Raw genomic sequence first — 21,186 nt, 5'->3', positions numbered from 1 at the left:
GCACAGCTACAAAAGTAAAAATTAAAAAAAGTCTCTGAGCATGAGAGAAGGCTACCAGCAAAAACAAAAAGCAAAACTAGATTAAAAACAGCAGAGCATACTTTTGAGCACTGCTGAAAATAGCTGAAGGGTACCCCGCAGACAGCCAGAAATGACAATATAAAGACATCAATCCCTCTTTTTCCTCAAGGAGCTAGAAAGAAGACAATGAAGGGTTAGTCGGGTCCCCACAATGCTGGCAGGCAATGCCTCACCAGGAAAGATTAGCAGTCTTGCAGCTGAGTTCAGTCCCTTTACACCCCTAATTAGCAGCACATTTGTAAAACAAAAACTTGAAATACACTTTCTGCAGAGCTGCTTTAATCTTCAACAGGAAAAGGAGGCCGAAGCCTAGTTCTGCATGACTAGTATCTATATGCATGGCTTTGTAGATAACAGATCAATTCACATGCTTAAAGTCCCCTACCAGCTTTAGTGGCTGGTGGAGAGAAGAAGGAGCAGCAGAGGAGACTCAGGAGATTCAGAGCCCAGTGCCAGCTCTGCCTCGGCCTCTGTGTATGACCTTGGCCACATCTCTGTATCTCCTTCACTTTCTTTTTTACAAATGGGGACAATGGTACTGTTCTCCCCATAAAGCACTTAAGGTCCACTGATGAAAAGCTAGGAATTATTAATAACAAAATACTTGCAGCTTTGTCAGAGGAGGATTTCAGGTTACCAAACTGTAATTCTCCAGATGGCCACATACCAAACTGACACTGCCGCAGAACTGCTCCATTTTCTCAAATGAAGTGCTTCCGTGCCACAGTCAGGCTCTCCCCTGTAATAATTCAGGCACACATCAGGCAATTTTGTTAAATCAGACAAAAGGAGGAAAGTGAAAGAGATGTTACGTTTCCATGTGCTTTGTGATAATAGGCTGTCTGCTACAAGGCTGACAATTAGCCTGTATGTTGAGAGAAAGCTTGCAGTATCAGCTCAACCACAACATCAGACAGCAGAGAAGGCACAGAAAGGCAAGCCAGAGAAAAATAAACCTCTTAGGTTTCACAGCTCACAAAACTACTTTTTATATGTGGATGGATGGGGAGAGATTGTTCAACAGATATTTCCAGCTCTGAGGCATTTTGTGTTTATTTTTTCTTTCAAGTGTAAGCATAGTAAAGCTTGATTGTCTTTTGCTGGAATAATTCCTTAGATATCAAAATACTGTTAACAAGGCAGATCCACCTGAGCAAACCAAGTGAGCTCACTAACACCAAATCTGGACAGTTTCTGATGACAAAATTTGATTATCCTAGTTTATCATCTTATTACAAATGTGTTTGGAAGACATACAGCAAGTAAAATGAAATTAAACAGTCAAGACATTAACAAACAAGGAATGTTTGGGTCTGTACAAACATCACACTTCTTTCTTGCCATTCTCTTCTTGTAAACGAGAACAACACTATAAATCATACTACCTTCTTGCCCAAAGTATGCACAGATAAATTCTACCACTTCGCGTATCGCACATCCTAGAAAGAGTGGATGAATGGTACAAGAACTCATGCGACTGAGGAATATTTACACTGAGAATTTATTATTTCATTGATTTTGTTTGTTTTTAAGATTTTAAGGAAAAATGTTGTATTTATGAGATAAGATGTTTCGGCCAGTCAATTTATCAAAACCATTTCATTCAGGCACAGCCTGCCTAGGGTGTTGACATTTGACCAAATACACTCAAGCAACTTTAATACTCGAGGCTCATCTATTTCACATATCCCAAATTCCACAATTCAAACTTTTATTAAAAGAGGCATTGCTAGTCCTTTCACCCATATCGGCACACTTAAAGCCAAGAGGAAGCAAATTTCTGGAAGACTGCTATCTCCCTGAGTTGGCTAGCTTATTTTACTATTTCTTTTCCAATGTAATTTACTTCCAAAAAAGAAGTCAATTAAAAACTGGAATGGCACAAAATTTCCAGGCTGAAGAGCACCAGGAGTCCTGGTGCAGTATTTGCTCCAGCTTCCCACACAGTACACAAACCCTGTTGACAGCACGGCTTGCGGCTCAGTTCATCTGGAGCAAGGAAACGTGACCAACAGCGACCGCAGGCCCCAGAACACGATCCTCCAGTTCACGCAAGGGTGGACACAAACATACTGGAGACAACGAAGGGAGCCATCTGCTTCTCCTGCTGCAGCCCTAAGGCTCCTGCTAGTGCAGGTCCACGTTTGACACTTGGGAGGTTTAACTAACACTTGGGCCTCTGGGTACAGAAAACCTTCCTGCTCGTGTCCTCCGTGGCCTGTTCTGTGCACATCAGGTCTGTAGCTAAGGAGTATATCAGGACTGAAACACTCCTTGTCACCAAACCAGTGCATGCAGTTAGAAAGATGCTTGCTGTTATCTGGAAAAGAACACAAAAACTTTGTCTGTTGAAACCACTGAACATTTTTAGTGTCCTGCAGCCCTTTGAGGCTGGGTTCAGCAGAATGGATGACAAAGAGTGACTACTGAGACATCTACGAGCACACTGGGTTTTACTATGTGGCTTTCTGTGGACCCATAGGCCCACACAGACTCACGATCTTAAATACCTGAGTGTAACCAGAACATCTATTTGCAGGATTTAAGCAACTGCTTCAAAACATAACCTTTTCTTCTACAGTCTCATAAACCAATTTACCTGCTCCCTACCTAAGCCCAGAGTGAACCTCCTTTTGCATGCCCAGCCTGTCTCCATCGGCTGAGCTGTGTAGACAGTGCAGAAGCCACCCAAGCAAGCATCTTTTTGCAGCCAGCGAGTATGATGGAGGTCCCTGAACAGACATTACATTCCTAGTGCCAAGGGCTGAGGAAGGTCAGGCACAGTCAGAGCACCAAATTGGAGCACTTACAGTGCTCATGTGAACATGGTGGACTGTGACTCTTCACGGAGAAGCCTGATCCCAGATTTTGGGGCTGTGTAATAGGTATCATCTCTCAAACACCATCTGAAGACAAACCAAATACTTTGTTGTGATGCAAGTAACATGGAGAACAACAACATAAACACAGTCTGAAGGAAGGGAAAAACAATGAATTCTGATTACAAAACCAGTGAAACAGTAGAGTGTTTTGCAGTAATTTTTCATTCAAACTAAGGTCTTCCTGTCTGGCCTGCTGATAAACTGCAAACTCGTACCTGCAGAGGAGCTCACTGTCTGCAGAAAGCCTAGGGTTGCTACACAGCAACTGTCGGTAAATAATTGTTTTCATTACTCCCCCAGCCTTAACCACCATCTACGGTACAAAACATCCAGCTAAACTGGCAGACTGGCGAATGTGGAGCTTCTGCCCATGTGGACTGGGGCCCTAAAACTGCTGAACAAAAAGAGATTCATGAAGCTGTAATGGCTTGTGCACAGCAGTGAGGCCCAGCTTTCATGTTTTTACTGGGTTTGCTTTCTCTCTCTGCGCTGATTTTCTGGAGCTGTCATTATGTTGTCAGATACTCTCTTAGCAAAAGCCCTCAGTCTAGGTTAAACTCTTAGGAATTTTAATCTGTCTGCCTAAAGAGAGTCAGGAGTGAGATTTTCCAAGCCACTTCATACACCTTCCCACCCGCCTATTTTTCTGCTTCCAAAATGACAGAATGACAGTTTTCATTTAGTCTTCATTTATTTTTGACCAAAAATGTCATTTTGCTTTATTTTACATAGACTCTCCCTAAGAGGTGCACAACATTATTTATCAAAATGAACATTTTCATCAAAAAAGAAAAAAAGTCTCAAGCAGCAGCTTACAGGAAGGAAACTATATAAAAACATTCAAAGCACTCCAGCATGTACACACATACCTAGGAATTTAAATCCTAATTACTAAATCATGTTGAAAAAAATTACTCAAGTGTAATAATAAAAATGTGACAGACAGAAAGATGTATTTTTTTTAGAGCTATAAGTGGCATTAAAGTCAGAGACAAGTTGAATACATCAATATGGTAGCGAGCAGACTAGCTAGGATGGCATTTCCATCATTCTAAAAAACATATAATTAAAAATTCTACATCACAAATACTAGTTTTCAGTATGTGAGTACTCTTTGACATTAATTTAAACAGATTTACCATGGACTTTAAGTTGCTTATATGTTTATAGATTTGCAGGATTAAAACTTACTTTTTAACTTCCCATCTTGAATTTGTGTTATGAGGTATGTTCAAGTATTTGTGTTATTTTTAAACAACCTATCAGAAATACAGTGCTTCCATGAACATAGACCCATGAGTTACCTAAAAAACATGTGATTCAGCCACAGTTATGTTACAGAAGTGAAAGTTCAGTGCAGAGTCTGTTTCTTTGAAAAGTCCCTGATTTTTAACTTTCTATCTTCCTCCAAACACCACCAAGACTTGTGACTATTCCACCATTCTTCTCTCTCATTTCTACACCTGACTTTGAGTGGCAGTCTGAGGACTTATTTTCAAGGAACAACAATTTTAAAGGGATATGGGCAAATTACATGTGCAGAACTGTAATTGCCGTTTTCCTACATACATGAACATTAATTTTTTAAAACATGGTTTTCCTCTAAATCAGGAATGGCATTCATACTAAGCAAGGGAGCTTAGCACTCTCCATTCTGCAACCATGGCAGCTCATGTTTTAAAACCTGTTTTAAATCAAGTTACCATTTTGTTTTGTAAAGCAGCTGTAAAGAAACAGCGTATTATTCTGACTCATGTTGTGCAAATGACTAGGAAAAGGCAATTACACAGAGAAGAGAACTTGTTTAATGAGATACACATCTAGAACTGGGAAAGACATTAGGGAACAATAAACGTACAAATTTATCCTGGGATCCAAATACAGTGTTTATGTACACCTCATACAAACCAGTTGAATACAACCGTAAGCCTTTCAGTCAGTGTTCAAGTTTTTCATTCTAGGTATCTTCTGCCTTTACTTTTTAACGCTCTGATGATGCCACACAACATGCATCCACACTGTGCCTCACAACTGAAGAGTTTTAGCACACACTGCTCGGTCTTTCAATGCTGAAGATCCCCAATTCAATCTCACACACAGCATTCGTAACAGCAGTCATTTTCATCATATCTATCTTGCAGACAACAAACTTTTGGCTACAGTGACTATCCCGATATTCTGTATTACACTAGGTCAACTATAATGCTGGCATTTGACAAACAACTAAACTAACACCATCTTTACCTAGCAGCAAATGTTTCAGGGAAGAAAAAAAAAAAAAAAAAAAAAAGCTTCTCATAAAAAAACTGCCAAGCCAGTATCATTCTGGAAGATAATATGCAAGTAAAACAGCTTTTGTCTCTCCTTGCTCCCCCATCTGCTAAAGAAGCTGGCATTTCATCTTAACATATTGTCACTAAAATCTTTATTATTCTGGGCTTCTAAAAACTTAACAGCTAAGGGCCTGATCCTGCAAGTGCAGCTGGGCATCCAGTTTGGTAGTATAAACAAAATCATCGTCTTTGCACAATCAGCTCCCAGCCAGTACAATAATGTGGCAATCATATACACAGGTTAAACCCGTTATTTGTGAGGCAGGAGACGGCACAAAAAAATTTGCAAAATATAAGGACAAAGCATTCATAGCATTTTAATGCTGGCTGAAGAGCCCTGTCTGACAAATGTGTCCTCTCTAATCTGCTTTCATCTCTTAACATAAGAATACCTGTCATTTTACCAGAAGCACCAATTCAAGAAACCTGCTCAGAAAACTGACCCGCTTCTTTAACAATAAAAAGATCCGAAGCAGAGTCGCTCAAACAAATGCAGAGAAAAAAATATTTTTAATATAAAGAAGAAACTTGTTACTGGTGATATATCATTGCAGACATTAAAATTCAAACCATAAGTTTTAATAACTTTATGCTACCTGCTTCCAAAAGCTGTGAGCATGTGGATAGAAACACTGACATTGACAAAGGAAAATAGTTTGCACAAGTGAAAGAGGAAGATCTCAGAAAATATCTCCTGATAAAAAGCTGCAGAAGTGCCTGAAAATGTGAACATATGCGAGTCACCTGATTCAGACACCATGCAAAAAGCATTACCTGCTGAGTTTGCTGCACCACTGATGTTTTTCAAAAGCCCTGGTATTTGGAAAGGCACTGCAGTAAGGAATGTCATCTTTTTTTTCTTCTTCTTCTTCTTTTTTAAGATGGATGTCTGCTCTCTCCCTCAGGCTCTAATGTTATTTTATGTTTCTACAGGCAGGGCATTACACCTACAAGCAATTGTATTGAAATCAAGAAATCCTGATGCAGTCAAACTGGTCTGCTTCCTTTGAGACATGGTCTTTAGAGAGTAAACTATTGGAATAGGCATCATCTTCCTTCCGCTACTCCTAACAACTAGGACAGTAAGCCTCCAACCTGCCACTGGATCTGCACAGGGCTTCTCATGAAGCACATCAAATGCCCTAGCGCATGCCTGCTGGAGGATAAGGAAACAGAGTGATAGCAGGATGATGCTAAAGACATGGGAACCTCAATTCTGCAAACAATTCCACAGGCAATTAATCCTGAACGAATGCTACCTAATTGGATTGCAGATATCAGTGTCTCAAGAAATCCTTACAGAAATACAAATTTACAGTGGCTCAAATGGAAGCAAGGACATCTGTGCTGAAAATCAACTAGCAATTAATTAGCTTAAGCAAATAACAATGACAAAAGATGCCATGACAGTAGGGTGCAGTGTCTGCAAGCAGAAACCTTGCTTAGGTGTTTTCCTTGCTAGGAGCCACCTCACTTAACACTTTCCATGTTCTGAAACAGGAACCACAGGACAATAAACTGGGAACATCTGCAAACACCAAGACAAAGATACTTTCTTATGCTCTACATATGTATGTAGAAATATGTAGTCACTCCACTAAAATCAGTCACGGTAAAGCTACTATGAGAAATGACTCAGAATCCTAGGTCAGCATGAAATACAAGCTGAAAGCAAACTGAAATTTAGCTTGCAAAAGAAAAAAGCTAACACATCTGGGGAAAAAGTATTGACAATATGAGAGAGAGAGAAGCTGGAAGCAGTAATACTACAAGAAGCCAATAGTGGACCACAAACTATACTGGAAGAGCCAATACGCTGCAAAGGTCAAGGCAATTTGGTCCCCATATGCAAACACACATCCTGCTAGAGTCGGAAGACAAGAGTCCCATGCTGTAACCACACCCAGGAAAATTATTTTGGTACTGTGCACAACACTGCCAAAAGGCTGGTAACACACACACATTTACGTGCACACATTCACAAAAGCAATCAATGGGCTGGAGGGACTGATTTACACGGAGTGATTAATAATAACTGACACCCCAGGAAGAAAGCCCATGCGCAGACAGCCTCATTTCTGCTACGAGGTGCAGTCTTGCCTCTGTCTTCCAGCTTTGGAGATCCCCTTAGCTGTTGTGCTTAGGTGGTCTCTGTACGAGCAGTAGAAAAACAGAAAGGCAGAACTTCTTAAGCAGGGAGGACGGAGACAACCTTCCTGAGCGGCGCAGTGCTCTGCTTCCTGGAATCAGCTTGTGCTGCTTTGTCAGGATGGCAAACCTATGGCACACAATAGTTTAAACCCAGCGTGAACACGGCCTTCCTTCCCTTCTCACACACCCCATGGCTGCCACAGTGGGAAGCTACCAATACACTCCAAAGAAAAGGTGAGCCGTTAAGTACCCTACGTGCAAAGTTTCCCGAAGGATACCTGGAGGAGGAGCTGGAGGAACTACTTCCTAGTTAATGAACAACAGGTTAGCAATTAGTGTAATTGCCAGGAACTGAAACCCAGATCCTTGGGTTTTTCAGACATAGGAGATTTAATCCTTCAGCAGAGGAAGACGGCCTGTTCTCTGAGAATTAATGTGGGTTCTCAGCATCCCTTTTATGGAGGCTTGAACAACATACAAGGTAAGATTCATGGAGCCAAAGAAAAACAAGAAAGAAAGAGCTGCTTCTATCCAATCACTTTCTACTGTAGAACACATAAACATATCAGAGAAAGGACTGTAACTCCAGAATTAGTCGTTGCAACTACAACATTAGCTCCTCCACCTGCACTTTCCTGCTTTCACACCTGGACTGCATCTCCAAACCGATGCTAGGTGTCTCTGCGTGGTGTCTCTTACCCATTGTCTCAGATTTTTTTTCTGCTGTAAAAGTGGCTTCACAGGTAGGTGTTTCCAAGTCCAAGGACTACAAAGTTAGTGACTTCTAAGGCTGGCACACTGTTTTCTAGCTGAATTAGTGACACTGCAGTGGTCCCAGTAAGGTCCCCACAATGTGGTATCTTTTCCCTCCTCCCCAGCCCCACTGACTACTCTTTCACTCTGCTGTATATAGGTTGCCTTTTTAACTGGAGGTCTTAAAGAACTCTTTGGTGTATGATACTCCTTGCTTTGTTTTTGCTCTGTTGTTACACGATGCTTTCAGTTCAACCAGCCAAAGTGGAGCTGGCAAATAGCCTCTCTCTAGGTTTTTACACACTGCTGCAAGGCAAAATAAACAGTTGTTTCCAGTTGGTATTTGCAGGGCTACAGATGTATGTTAATTATCATTCCAGTCTGCTAATGGAAAACCAAAAGAGATTTAAATGCTTTATTCTAAGGTAGAGACCACAGCCTTCTGGGCACCTGTGCCTTCTAACTTTAGGCTTTGTATTATCCAGAGCACAGCATAATCTCATCTCCTCCCTTTATGTTGACTGTGAAGGCATTTTCAGATTTCACCAGGGCTCTACAAAAGGCCAGGAGACATGGATTAAATCTTGCTGAAATCCAAGAACATTATGTGTCTTCTTGAAGCAGCAGTAATGCCAAAGATAATATTTGGGTTGACCTGAGACCATCTGAAAGATAGGGAACTTCAGAACAGGGAAGCAGGAACTACATCACAATGTGGGAAGTGTACTGTTTTTTTAAGTTTCTGGAGTACTTACTCAAATTGCTTTCCTTGTTTTTGTTTTCCAGAACAAAAAAAAAGTATATAAAACAAAACAAACAAAACAGATCTAGGTCTTATATATCCTTTAAGTAAAAATGAGTATTATCAAGACTGTCTTGTCAAACAATCTGAGTCGAACAAAGGAAATCTGAGCATAAATCTACAGTATATCTGCAATTTCTCTATCAGGCTTAGAACTGGCTGTTACACAAAAGAACAAAACAATCTCAGAAGTCCAAAGCCAGTAACGCAGGCTTTCTGAGAGCAGGACGCAAGGAGAGCCTGGATCCATTTCCTTCTTTAAGGTTTAGAAACTTTACCTCATGATACTCACTTGTCTGCCAAATATTTCTTGAATTCTTTTAAATAACTGTTTATTCTAGTTGTTCCTATTGTGCATTAGCCAAACTACTGGGGCCTTTTCTGTTGATGCTGCCTCTATTGGAGTTCAGAGTGAAGCGATACACTACCGTGGCAACATGTTACACCCATGTTTTAAGCTTTTATCTTTTGTTTTGGTATGTGTATACATATGCACAGAACATATGTATGTGTATAGACAGAACAGGTATGTGTATGTGTGCACATGCACAGCCACAGCATCTGCAGCTCAGAGATACACATGACACAGAGAACAGATTTTGAAAGTACTTAGGTACCTAAAGATATAGGTAGGCACTGATGTTCATCTAATTCCTAACACCTTTAAAAAACTGGCTCCACCACCTCTTCCTGCTTCTTCCACACAGGCTACTTTCCAGTGGCTGCTGCTATATTTATCATTTGAATTACAGCATTACTGAGAGGCCTCAGGCAGATTGGTCCTCCCTGATGCCTCTCAAAGCATACAGTGGGAAGGCCTCTACTGCTCAGACACCACCATTTCAAACAGTGAAAATGTCCAAGCTCTCTACATTGTCATCACTTCTCCAGCATTATCTGGAAATCCTTTCATCTATCCTCAAATGACAACCATATATCCTTACTGTCAGCAATCACTTGCCTACAAGACTTTTATTACCCTAGATGCAGGAAGACTATTGTTAATGCAATATTATGATGGGGAAATCAGGAAATGCAGAGCTAAGACTGAAAACTCAGCCTTCGTTTTGCCATCTATGCTTAAAACAATCTCTTTCCAATTGGGGTTCCTAACGGCTTTTTTTAATTCAAACAATAAAGGGTATCTGTCATTTAACATACTTAACACAAACTTAATATTTCTTAAATCCTCCTGCAGGGAACATAAAGATTGACTTGACAGACTACAGATTTCCGTGAAAAGGGCACCTTTCTTTCAGACAAAGCATATATCCAACAATTTCTGTGAGACTAGTTGATGAAAATTATTCAGTACTGTCAAAATTACACAGGGAAAAAAGCCTAAGAAAAAGCTTGTACTGTATGGCTATGAAAAACTTGTAGTGGTTTTTACTTCAAAACTTTTGAGGTAACTGTCTTCAATCCGGGTTAGCTTCCTTTAGACTTACAAAATATGGTACTGCAGGAAAACATATATTACTCTATAGTCACCTACATAAAAAAAGATCAGACTTGCATAATTGGCGGTGGTTATTAAAAAGAAAAGATATTTTAAAGAACTGAATTTTACAGAAGTGTTCCCATATCTCACAGCCTATGCTAACTTCAAACACTGAACATCTTGGCCTCTAAATGATTTGTTTGCCAAACAAGAGCCACTGGAAAGGTTTTACCATAAGTTATGTTTCAATCTTACATATAAAAATTATTCCATACATTTAAAGTGACAATCTTCTGATGAAATCTGTTGTATTTAAAGCAGAATGCAAGACTATGAAGAAAGAACATAAATTATTGAGGTTACCCGCCTTCCGAACACTAGGAGAATTCCCATTTCACTCCCTGTTATTTTAGTTTTAGGAAACAAAGGAAACAGTACTCAATGAGCTGATGAAGTCACTGAAAAGGCACTCACTCCTACTCTAAATATGACCAGGTATCTGCAAAGGAAAATTTAAACACATGTTATCTAAACAACACGTGTTCACCTGGCGCAAAAAGTTGAGAAAGCAAGAAACAGTTCTATAAAAGACTCACTGCCTTAAATATGACCTTTTTGGATGCATGACAACAGAAGCCATAGGAGTGCTGCCCAAAGTATCAAACTTCAAATTTAGTTCCTGAGTAAAGATAGACCTTTGCAGCTAATCAGAAAATCACATCTGATCTCAGAAAGGAAGAAACAGAGACCTCCTGCCATGAAAAATTGCTTGCAGAACTCCAAGGCGCGATATATGAGTAGGTGCATAATTAAAGAGGGGGAGAGCAGGAAGAAGCTAAGAATTGGTGAAGAAATCACAAGACACTCATATTTAGAAACAAAAGTGATGGCACAATATAGAGCAACCAAAAGGGGAAAAAAGAGAAAAGCACATGGAAAAGGACTGGACAGGTCCCAAATGGCCAAGGAGAAAAGCTCAAAAGATTGCAGACTGAGTTTTGGCAGAAAAACATAGAGAAAGATCTGTTGTCTATTTCTAATGGACCCTTTGAAGTTTTCTGGATCTAATCTGATTTTTGCCTGTCATTCTTTGCCAAAAAAGATAAACTTTGCCAGGGAAAACCTACCTTCCCTTATCCTTATCCTAATAAGAAAATAAATGGTCTGTTTTAAATATCAAACACTTAAAATGCAGAGTATTTTTCTATGGTGTGTTTTAGAGTTTGATATTTCCAAACAGTTATACTTGCAATTACAACTGACTGAAGTTGTTGTTAGTTAAATATCCTGTATTTTACCTGAGTCAGAACTTGGGCCTTGGTGCTACACTGACGGCTTCACACAATCAACCCACTGGCTCCATCCATCCTTCATAAAACTGGGAGATAGAGGTGTATTTTCTAAAATGATTATGTATGTGTACAAAATAGTTTTTCCTCACATTGTTTTTTTTTTACTGTTTTTTTACAGTCTTCTGTAATTGTGTCACTCTGTAGTAATAATTATTTTAATAATCTTTAATAATATACTATAACACTACAGTATTACACTATAACACTACAGTACTACTAGCTTATTGTTCTAGGCTACAGTCTAACAAAATATGTAAGTATATTTTACATATACTTACATTTAAGTCTTTATCTTTAAGTCTTTCTACGAGATTACTAGAGTTCTTACTTTAAGGTGCCTTACTTTCATGCCTTGCTGTACAGGGACATAGTCAATAATAATAAAAAAATGCACAGAGCTAAAAATTATTGCACAAACCTTGCATTTTATGAAAGTAGTCCATGATGCCAAGCCTGTCACAGACACTAGTTCCTATTAAAATGACAGCATTTATTTATATTACTACATGCAATACACTGAAAATTCCATATCCATTTGCCACCCTAATACATGAAAGTGCCCAAATGCCATTCTGTCATCACTACTGGCAGATGCTTTTTAATAGTGGTGTTTATATATAGCGGTTGACAGATAACTAACAAATCTGGAGTTCAAGTAAGTGTTAATTCAAAGCAGCAATAAAGGAACTGGATAAGAGAAGCACAAGAAAAGGAGTCCAGAAAACAGGAAATTCTGATTCCCAAGACAGTAAATACAACTGCATAATAGTTAGTGTGACACTATCACTTTAAAGGCTATGATCTCCCCATAACATGAAATGTTCTAAATAAGTCTAAACATTTGTGTGTTTTATGTTAAAATACATTATTTTACCTATTTGGGTTGCTTTTGTGCTGTCTCAAATCAGTTTAACCGTCCCTACACAAACAATCCAAGTTTACTCAAATCTAGTTCTTCCCTCCTCCGCTGTATCATCCCACATTTCTGTTTGATAACGGCATCAGCCGTTCACCTGGGCATGCTCTTATTTTATTGAGGTCATTCCAGATTTTTTCGTCCTCTCTCTCTTCAGTTGCATTAACAGCTTCCTTCCTATTTTTAAATCAGCAGCTAATTTCAGCAACTAAGTGCTTATTGTTTCTTCAGGGTCACTCATAAAACAAACACCACTATTGATCTTTCTGATCTACCACTAGTTTTCCCCTTTTATCTCATCTGAGTGACTACTGAAGGGACAATTTCTCAATAAACTAGAACATCTATCCTAGATAAACTGGGATATCTGAAGTAAGAGATTTCTACTTAGGTGCTAATACAACTCCTATCATGGTAATAGCCAAGCAACTCAAAAACGTTAGTGATTTATGTCTCTACAACACCCTTCTAACGATAAAACAGTGTTGTTAACCATCTTTTTACACATGGGGAACTAAGACACAGACGGATTTAGTGATTCAGAGGCAAAGGGCACTCACAAAAATGTAGAATGAATTGAATCCTTATTTCCTAACTGCCAATCCAATGCCTTAACCACAAGAGCACCTTTCCTCTACTTTCGCATATGCATCCTGGATACACAATTGCTTATTTACTGGATTACATCATCTGATAATCTGGCCATGTTTTTGATGTGCATCTTAGGACAACGGGTATCACAGGTTAACATTAAAAAAAATGCTATACCAATCTGCTGCCAGTGCTTTATCCACTCTTATTATTAAATTTAAATACTACTCTTGGGGCCAAAACTCAGCTATTCACTGTCCTCTAGTCAAGTCAAGGGAAGTTTTGGCTTTGCCCAAGAAAACATGACAACAAGACACAATGCAGACCTTCAAGGCAAGATTACCTAAGTGACATCTTTCATAAGACAAGTATGATTTACTGTCCACTCCTGTTCTGGCTAGGTGTGGTGAATTTGGTCCTTGTCAAATTAATTCTACAACAGCTCACAAACAAACTTTAAATGCCATCCATAATGCACCATCAATTTTTAAGCAGAATTTTCCAATGGTCCCTCTGCATCTAGTCACCATCTAGCTACTTTCTTCAAATAAGTTTTTGTCTTGTTCCTCACTGTGCTGGAAGTCAAATTTGCTAGTCTTGTTCTTGCTGATCATTAGATCCTAAATCCAAAGAGAAGAGGTGGAAAGCTAATGGGGTCTGGGATTAGAGATTGCTAACTATGCTAGGTATGTCTGCAGTGTAGTGCCACATGGAGCTGGCTTGGCCAATAAGCATTATACCTACTGAGAGGCAAGAGTAATTGAGGTAGGTGCAGTTCTGCCCTGATGCAGCTGTACTGCTTCTGGGATCTGAGTTAGATTTTCTGTATGACTCTACCCATGCACAAAAAATAGCACAGTTGATTCAGAGACAGGTCAGGTATGCCTGTGCAACACTTTGTTACAGGAGTAGACACAGCCCTGCTTTAACACTTTTCAGGTTTACTAAATACAATTTAAGAAGTTTGCTCTAGCATAGGAAATTCCTGCCAAAGGTCTCAGAGATGCAAAGCACTGTTTTTAAGGGACAATAACAACACTGATTTTTAAAAGTATTATTACTTCTATTATTAAGCTAGTATGTTGGAACAAAACATGTAGGTTTTCGCATGAGGACACAAAGATCAAACACACTGATTGTATAATGAATAAAAAGTTAGGTAACAACCATTCAAGGATTTGGAAACAAGTGAATCCGTTAGATAGAAGGCATTAAATTAATCAGAATATCTGACCTGCAGTCTCAACTAAAAATTAACTCCTTTCTTTGCCACATTTGTACACAGTAATATTTCCCAGGGAAAAAAATGAAGACTAGAGTCCTCACTGGGCTTTTCCTTCACTCGAAGAAGAGGCATTGCCAGTGCACATCCGATAAAATCTCACAAGCAAAATGGGGTAAAGTCCTAGTAAGGACCATATGAACTATATTTTTAATGAGTTACATGTCAAGTTCAGGAGCAGACATCACCCTGATGTAACATGAAGTTATATATAACTGCATCACATGGCACAGGAGCCCATTCTGTGCCTCTTGGCACTCATGTGTCCTAAAAACGAGTACTAATGCCCCCCTAGCCTGCCTACTGGATTCCTATCTGTTGGTAAACTCTGGGCAGCTCCACAGCTCCTACCTCAGCTTGCTAAGTCATGTTAAAACTAGAAACTGCTTTGTCTTTACTTGAACTTTACATCCTGTTAGTTCACACAAAGGAAGTTAGTTATGCACACCTATTTTTTTCCTAGTGAAGATGTACTCCATTCGACATTATTATCATTCAGCTACCTATCTAGATACCTCATCAAAGGCTATCACCATTTGCATAACTATATGATTTTTTTTTAAATGAGAGAAAAGGTCATTAAAACAAAAGACTCTGTTCTGCTTCTGGGTAAACAAATAGGAATTTTACAAAGACTTGAAAAGGAAAAGGATTAACATGTTTCAATGTGGTAATGGTCTCAACTGTTCACATTAAAATTTTCACAGCAAATTAAACCATGACAGAGGTAAGAAAGAAGTCAGTTTTCAGTGGATCCTGCTGTTCTGCTGACATAAATTGCCACTTTTTAGGTAGTACATCTGCCAACAGGTATAATGGTAAAATAACAAAAACACAGTTTTGATTAAGTTAGGTCTTTTGCATAACAATTTTAGTCTGCTCTGCCAAAATGATTGAATGCACCACCTTATTTACATGCTTCTAGACATTTAGCATCCTCTCACTATTCTTTCACAGATTACATCTGTGGCGTTGGCCTTCACTCCTTGTATAGTGCCTGCTGCTCACTGCCACTTCTGCTTTCTGTTATACTCACAATGTGTTTCAATTCACTTTTCACCACTTACACTCAAGCTTTTCCAGTGCTCACTTCTCAAAGGTAAGGCTAAATGTCACTATCTTGATCCTCCCCATTCTATTTTCCTGCATATTGTACACAATATTATTATTTTCATGCTCTTACAGGCTAGAAACATCAGTAACTTTCCTTGACTAGAAAACGAAGGCATAAAGCACCACCAGTTCATCCCACTAAGATTAGAAAAGACAACAAATAAATAGACTCTCACTGGCTGATGCCTGCTGATGAGTTCACACAACATGTGTTACACAATGAGTTTACACAACAGTGACCAAAAAGGAGGGAAGGGACAAGCCTTGTAAGTGTGCCATGCGTGGTACCATACCCCCCTGGAGAAAGCTCTGCTCTGCATTATTGTGGCTGCACCAAACATGGATGTTTGAATACAATGGGGCGCTTATCTGACTGCCAAATGGCCACGATGCTTTTCCACCTCGGTTATACCACAGCAGCTTAAAATAAAAAATAACAAAGGACTACAAAACAAATAAAGTCCACACAGTAAAACAAAGCCAGTGCCTAAGCTGGAGGCCCCAAACCCAAAAGCCACCATACAGCAGGGTAGGCAAGGAGATATATGCAAGGCAACACCCTGGATTAACGCACCGCACACCTCAGACCTAGATGCTGCTTCACCTCAGCCCAACCTCTTCACACCTAACCACGTTTCCCGCCGTCACCAGCATCCGGAACACGGTGCTTTCCTGTGCATCCGCCACCCAACAACAACCGCAGCCTGATTCCAGGGCTTCCTTCCACTTGTGCTGCCCGAGCCCTGTCCCCTCCTCCACACGTGTCCCCAGCCCTGTCCCCTTCTCCATGCAGCCCCGAGCCTTGTTCGCATCCCCACGCGTATCCCCCAGCACTAGCCTCGTCCTGTGTGACCCCAGGCCCTGTCCCCTTCTCCACACGTGTCCCCAGGCCCTGTCCCCGTCCTCACAGGTGTCCCCAGGCCTTGTCCCCTTCCCCCCACGTGCTCCCAGGCCCTGTCCCCTTTCCCACAGCTGTCGCCAAGACGTGCCCCCTTTCCCCCACGCATCCCCCAGGCCTTGTCCTCCTGCCCCACATGTGTCCCCAGGCCCTGACCCCTTCCCCACACGCCCCCAGGCCTCGTCCCCTCCCCAGGTGCCCGCAGCCTGGCCCCAGGCCTCGCCACCCCCCCCCCCCCCCCCCCCCCGCCTCGGCCCTCCCGGAGGCCGGCCCGGGCCCGGGCCCGGGCGGCGGCGCCCTGCCCCGCGGCCGGCGCCCGGCGGCGGTGGGGGGCAGCCGGGCAGCCCCCGGGAGCGCCGGGCCGCGGGAGGCCGCGCGGCGCCTCCCGCCCGCCATAGCAGCCCAGGTACGAGCCGCGCTCGTCCCCCTCCGCCTCCCTCCCCCTCCGCCTCCTCCTCCTCCTCCTCCCCCTCCTCCTCCCGGGGGGCCGGGGAGAAATCCGCACATCAAAGAAAAGATGCACAATAACCGCGGGGTGGGCGCGCACCCGCGCCCCGGCCTGCGGCGCCGCCGCCTCGCCGCGGCCCGCGCCCGGCCCGGCCCGTCCGCGGCCCCGGCGCCGTCCGCGGCGGGCCCCGCGGCAGGGCGCGGCGCGGCGCGGCGCTACTCACCCGGGCCGGCCAGTGCGGGTACCCCTTCATTTTGGCGAACACCAGGTCTCCAGCCTTGTATTCTCGGGGCCGCGGACGAGCCATCGGGAGCCGCCTCGGGAGCCGCCGTGTCCCCGCCGCCCGCCCGCCCGCCCCACACGCGCGGCCGCGGGGCAGCCGGGTCCGCCCCTGCGGGGTGCGACGCGCCGGGCGCGGGGCGCAGGCGGCGGCGGCAGCGCCGGGCCGCGGGCGATTGCCGCGCGCGGCGGCGGCGGCGGCGGCGGCGGCGGCGGGAGGAGAGACGGGGTGTGCGTGAGTGTGAGCGAGTGTGAGCGAGTGTGAACGCGCGGGAGGGGGAGGCCTCGGACACAACCCCAGCAGCCCCCGCTACCAGGGAGCCGGCTGCCGGGCGGGCGGGGGCGGCCGGGGAGCCCTCACCCGCGGGCGGGCGGGCGCGGCGCTGCCCGCGGCCCCCCCGTGCGAGCTGCCTGCGCCGCCCGCTCCATCCCCGCCGCGCCGCCGCGGCCCCGCGAAGATGGAGCCGTCTCCTCCGAATTACTCCTCGGGCAGCGACCGAAAACAGCATCCTCTCCGCCCCCCCCCGCTCCCCGCGCGCGCCTGCCCCCTCCCGCGCGCTCCCTTCCTGTTATTTTCTAGGTACACAGATCGCTTTCTGTGAAAACAGGAGAGCAGAGCGCGGCTCGCGGCCCTGCCTTCCCCGCCGAAGCGCGACGTGGTGCTTCAGCGCGCCCGACATGGAGGCGAGGGGCCGCAGCGGGCCGGGCCCCGCAGGCCCCGCCGCGCCTCCCCCCGGCCCCGGAGGCCGCGCCACAGAGGCCCAGCGCCGGGCGGGCGGGCTCGCCGCCGGGGCCTGCCCGCCCGCGGGGCCGCGGCCTGCACCGGGGACCGTGGTGGCCGCCCGCGAGGGGAGGCCTCGGCGCGGGCGGCTCGGCAGCCGGGGCCGCAGTGCCGCCGCTTCTAGCTCGCAGGTGTCGCCTGCGGCGCCCCGAAACCAGCCGTGTGCCGTAGCAGTGCCCGGAGGGGCAAAGGAGGCGGCGGGGAGGCCGGGAGGCCTGCGGCAGCGGCTGCCTTCGCGCGGCCGGCGCTGAGGCCGTGGCCCCGGGCCGCCGGCGGCTGCTGGAGGCCGGCGCTGGGCCGCGCGTTGGTGCCGTCTGCGCGAGGGGAAGCGTCTGTTCAGCCACCGACATCAGAGTAGCTGGGGGGAAAAACCGAACCACCCGTCCACCAGCGGAGTACAAATTCGGCGCGCGCTGGGCAACGCGTGGTTACGTGCCCCTGAGCTACCCAGAGCAGCGCCTGAGCTGCCCCTCGCCCGACACCTTCGCCACAGGCATGCGGCAGCCCGCTCGCTTTCACTTTCACGGCACGCAGGGTTTTGCGTCCTGTTAAATAGATACCTTGTTTCAGTTCAAATTCCCTTAAGAAAAATTTGATACAAATCTCCCAGCGTAGGGCTTGCGGTCACTGTTTTGAATCTGTTCAGGATAATTTTATTTGTTGTTTATTACCTCTCATACCTCTATTACCTCTCCAAACCGGTCTTACCTCGGCAATACTTAGCAGGGAGGTGGAGCTTTTCTGTGGAAAGTGTTTGCTTTCCATGTACAGGTATTAATACAGCTTTCTAGTAACGTACTGGGTGACCTTACATCAGGAAAGAGGAGGATGTATTCCAATTTCTCTCCAAAGGAAACTCTACAGATTATACACACATACATGCAAACATGTATTGCTAATGTCAAAATAGAAAAATTTGAACTGACTAGATCCTAAACACTAAAACATCTCAAAACACCCACATTTTTACTAGTGTTCCCGCAGTGGTGCCAGTGGAGGATGCAGTGAATGAACTAGGGTTCTACGCTTTAGCGAAGATAGTTATTAGAGCTCCAGAGGAAACTTGCCCCATGAACACGATGCAAGGTTGCAGCTCTGTTTTTCTCTTGTGTCTAGGCAGCAATGGGTAAATAAGCTGCCAAGTTAAGAATTCTGATCAGCTTTGCCCAGATCTTGAGAGTTTAAGACACAGTTCAGGAGTTCGAGAGTTTAAGGCAATTCTTAAACGCACTTCGTGAACAATTCCTCTGACAAGCCATAGTTAAGCTCCTGGGAAAGGATAAGAAGCAGCAAATTTTCCTGCTGACAAATGAAAAAGGAAATAAATACTTCACACATACTAACAACACAAAAAACCACCTTAGCAGAAACAGTTCTTTAATGTGCATAGTGCTGTCAGCCACCTATACCAGCATACAAACCCTGACACCTTCTGCTTAGAGTCAGTTCTGCTGTCACATATATTCTATTTCCTTCTCTTCTGCTATTACTAAAAGGATTTAACTTATACACAGAAAAAAAAGGGGGGGGGGGAAGTGAAGAGTGTTTCTTCCAAACAGTTTAGGAGCACTTTCAGATTGTAAGTTTGGTGGTGGTGGTGCAGGGCTTGCTAATACATGGGCTCTATAACGAGCCAGGTCCGAAGGCTACACAAGTTGCAGCTGGGCCTGCTTTAGGCGTAGACACCTCAGCTGCTCCCAGAAGCAAACCCACATCAGTGAGCAAGGGAGACCCGGGGCAGCGATGGAGCATGGCTTTCCCAGCTAATATCCACCTACACTGTCCAAAGGAATGCCACCAACTTCCCCCTCATTTCTCCTCCCATCAGTGGGAGGTGTTGTATTTCTAGGCAGGGTGGTATAGATGAGCACTAGCAGGGGAAGGGAGTCAAGGCAGAAGCCCAACGGGACCATGCAGAGAGGTGGCAGGGCCTGGAGTGTGGTCAGAAACGAAGCTGTGAGTCACACTGGACAGATGGTATCTGAGGTAACTGTTTTGAAGCCACCACCACACTACTGCATTTTGCTTTCCCAAGAATTCTCAGGAAATAGTATTCTTAAGCTACTGAGAAGCTTTAGGCCGGTCCTGATGATTTCCTCTCTTCCACCCGTGCCTTTAATATGAGCAGAAAATATGGCAACACACCTCGTTGAAAATTTTCAAAGCAAAAGAATTCAATTGATTCAACGGAGTGTAGCTCAATCCGTAAGAAAAGAGCATGTGGGCATAAAAGGCCTGATTTCAAAAGCACCTTCCAAAATCATGAATAAAATTTTAAACATACAGAAGTTTTGCATGAAATATTTGATGATCACATTTTTGCACATACAAGTTGGACATTTGTAAGTGGACTCTTATATGTGAACCCTATTTATCCTGCCATCTTGCACTTGCTATTTCGTGAGATGTGTCTATATTCCACATATACAAGTCACACAATTTATTACATTTGCCTCTGAAATTCTATCACGGGCTGCCTTACAATTTTTGCCCTCCCCACTTAAAATCCTTCTGAGATTGAGCTATACACACACCAGAGCACAACCACTTGAATAATCAACCTTAAGTTAAGAAGATACTTGCAATACTAATTTTACAAAGAAGTAGTTATTTTTAAATAACGTATCTATCTGTAGCTGATATAATTGTCTTTCCTTCTGCATTTCCTTTTCCTGTACAGAAAAATGTGTCAGAGATGATTAGGATGATTCGTATTTTGCTTATGTCCACAATAAGTTAGTGCTTGTCTGTTAAATATTTTACTAGGAAATTGTTCTGAGTCACAACTGAACCATTCCCCTGTGCAAGACATGTCTGAGAGCACTGCCTGCAATTACAGCACTACCTCACGTCAGGCAGAAAGAGTCCGTGATGTTATATGTCCACCTCAACATGAGCAGAAAGGCACTTACCATGCCCATTAGGATAGTCTTAATTAGCGGAGATAAGAAGCTCACCAGGGGATCTCAAACCTTCTCTGTAATAAGCTTAGGAGGGAGAAGGGTGTGAGTATCATAGCTGGAGCAAGTTATATATATACTTGGTTTCATGAATCTTCTTATGTTTTACACTAGAGCAATCTC

At 43.7% G+C, this 21,186-nt stretch overlaps 1 protein-coding gene across 3 annotated transcripts in view; it reads right to left on the bottom strand.

Annotated features, from left to right (window-relative positions):
• Nucleotides 1-17,417, bottom strand: part of HDGFL3 (HDGF like 3) — a 39,502-nt gene extending 22,085 nt beyond the window's left edge. For 2 of the 3 annotated variants that reach the window (XR_009959417.1, XM_062583595.1), the window contains exon 1: nt 17,267-17,417. Coding sequence is in view for 2 of the 3 variants with exons in the window: in XM_062583595.1 (XP_062439579.1) it covers nt 17,267-17,350 (84 nt within the window). In the remaining variant the exon portion in view is untranslated. The remainder of the gene's footprint in view (nt 1-17,266) is intronic. The other variant, XM_062583596.1, reaches the window with a different exon arrangement.
• Between the last annotated feature and the right edge of the window lie 3,769 nt (nt 17,418-21,186).

Source organism: Rhea pennata, chromosome 10, assembly GCF_028389875.1.
Source record: "Rhea pennata isolate bPtePen1 chromosome 10, bPtePen1.pri, whole genome shotgun sequence".
In the NCBI taxonomy this organism is placed as follows: domain Eukaryota; kingdom Metazoa; phylum Chordata; class Aves; order Rheiformes; family Rheidae; genus Rhea; species Rhea pennata.
Note: the sequence above shows the minus strand (reverse complement) of the source record. Positions and strands in the feature narration are given on the sequence as shown.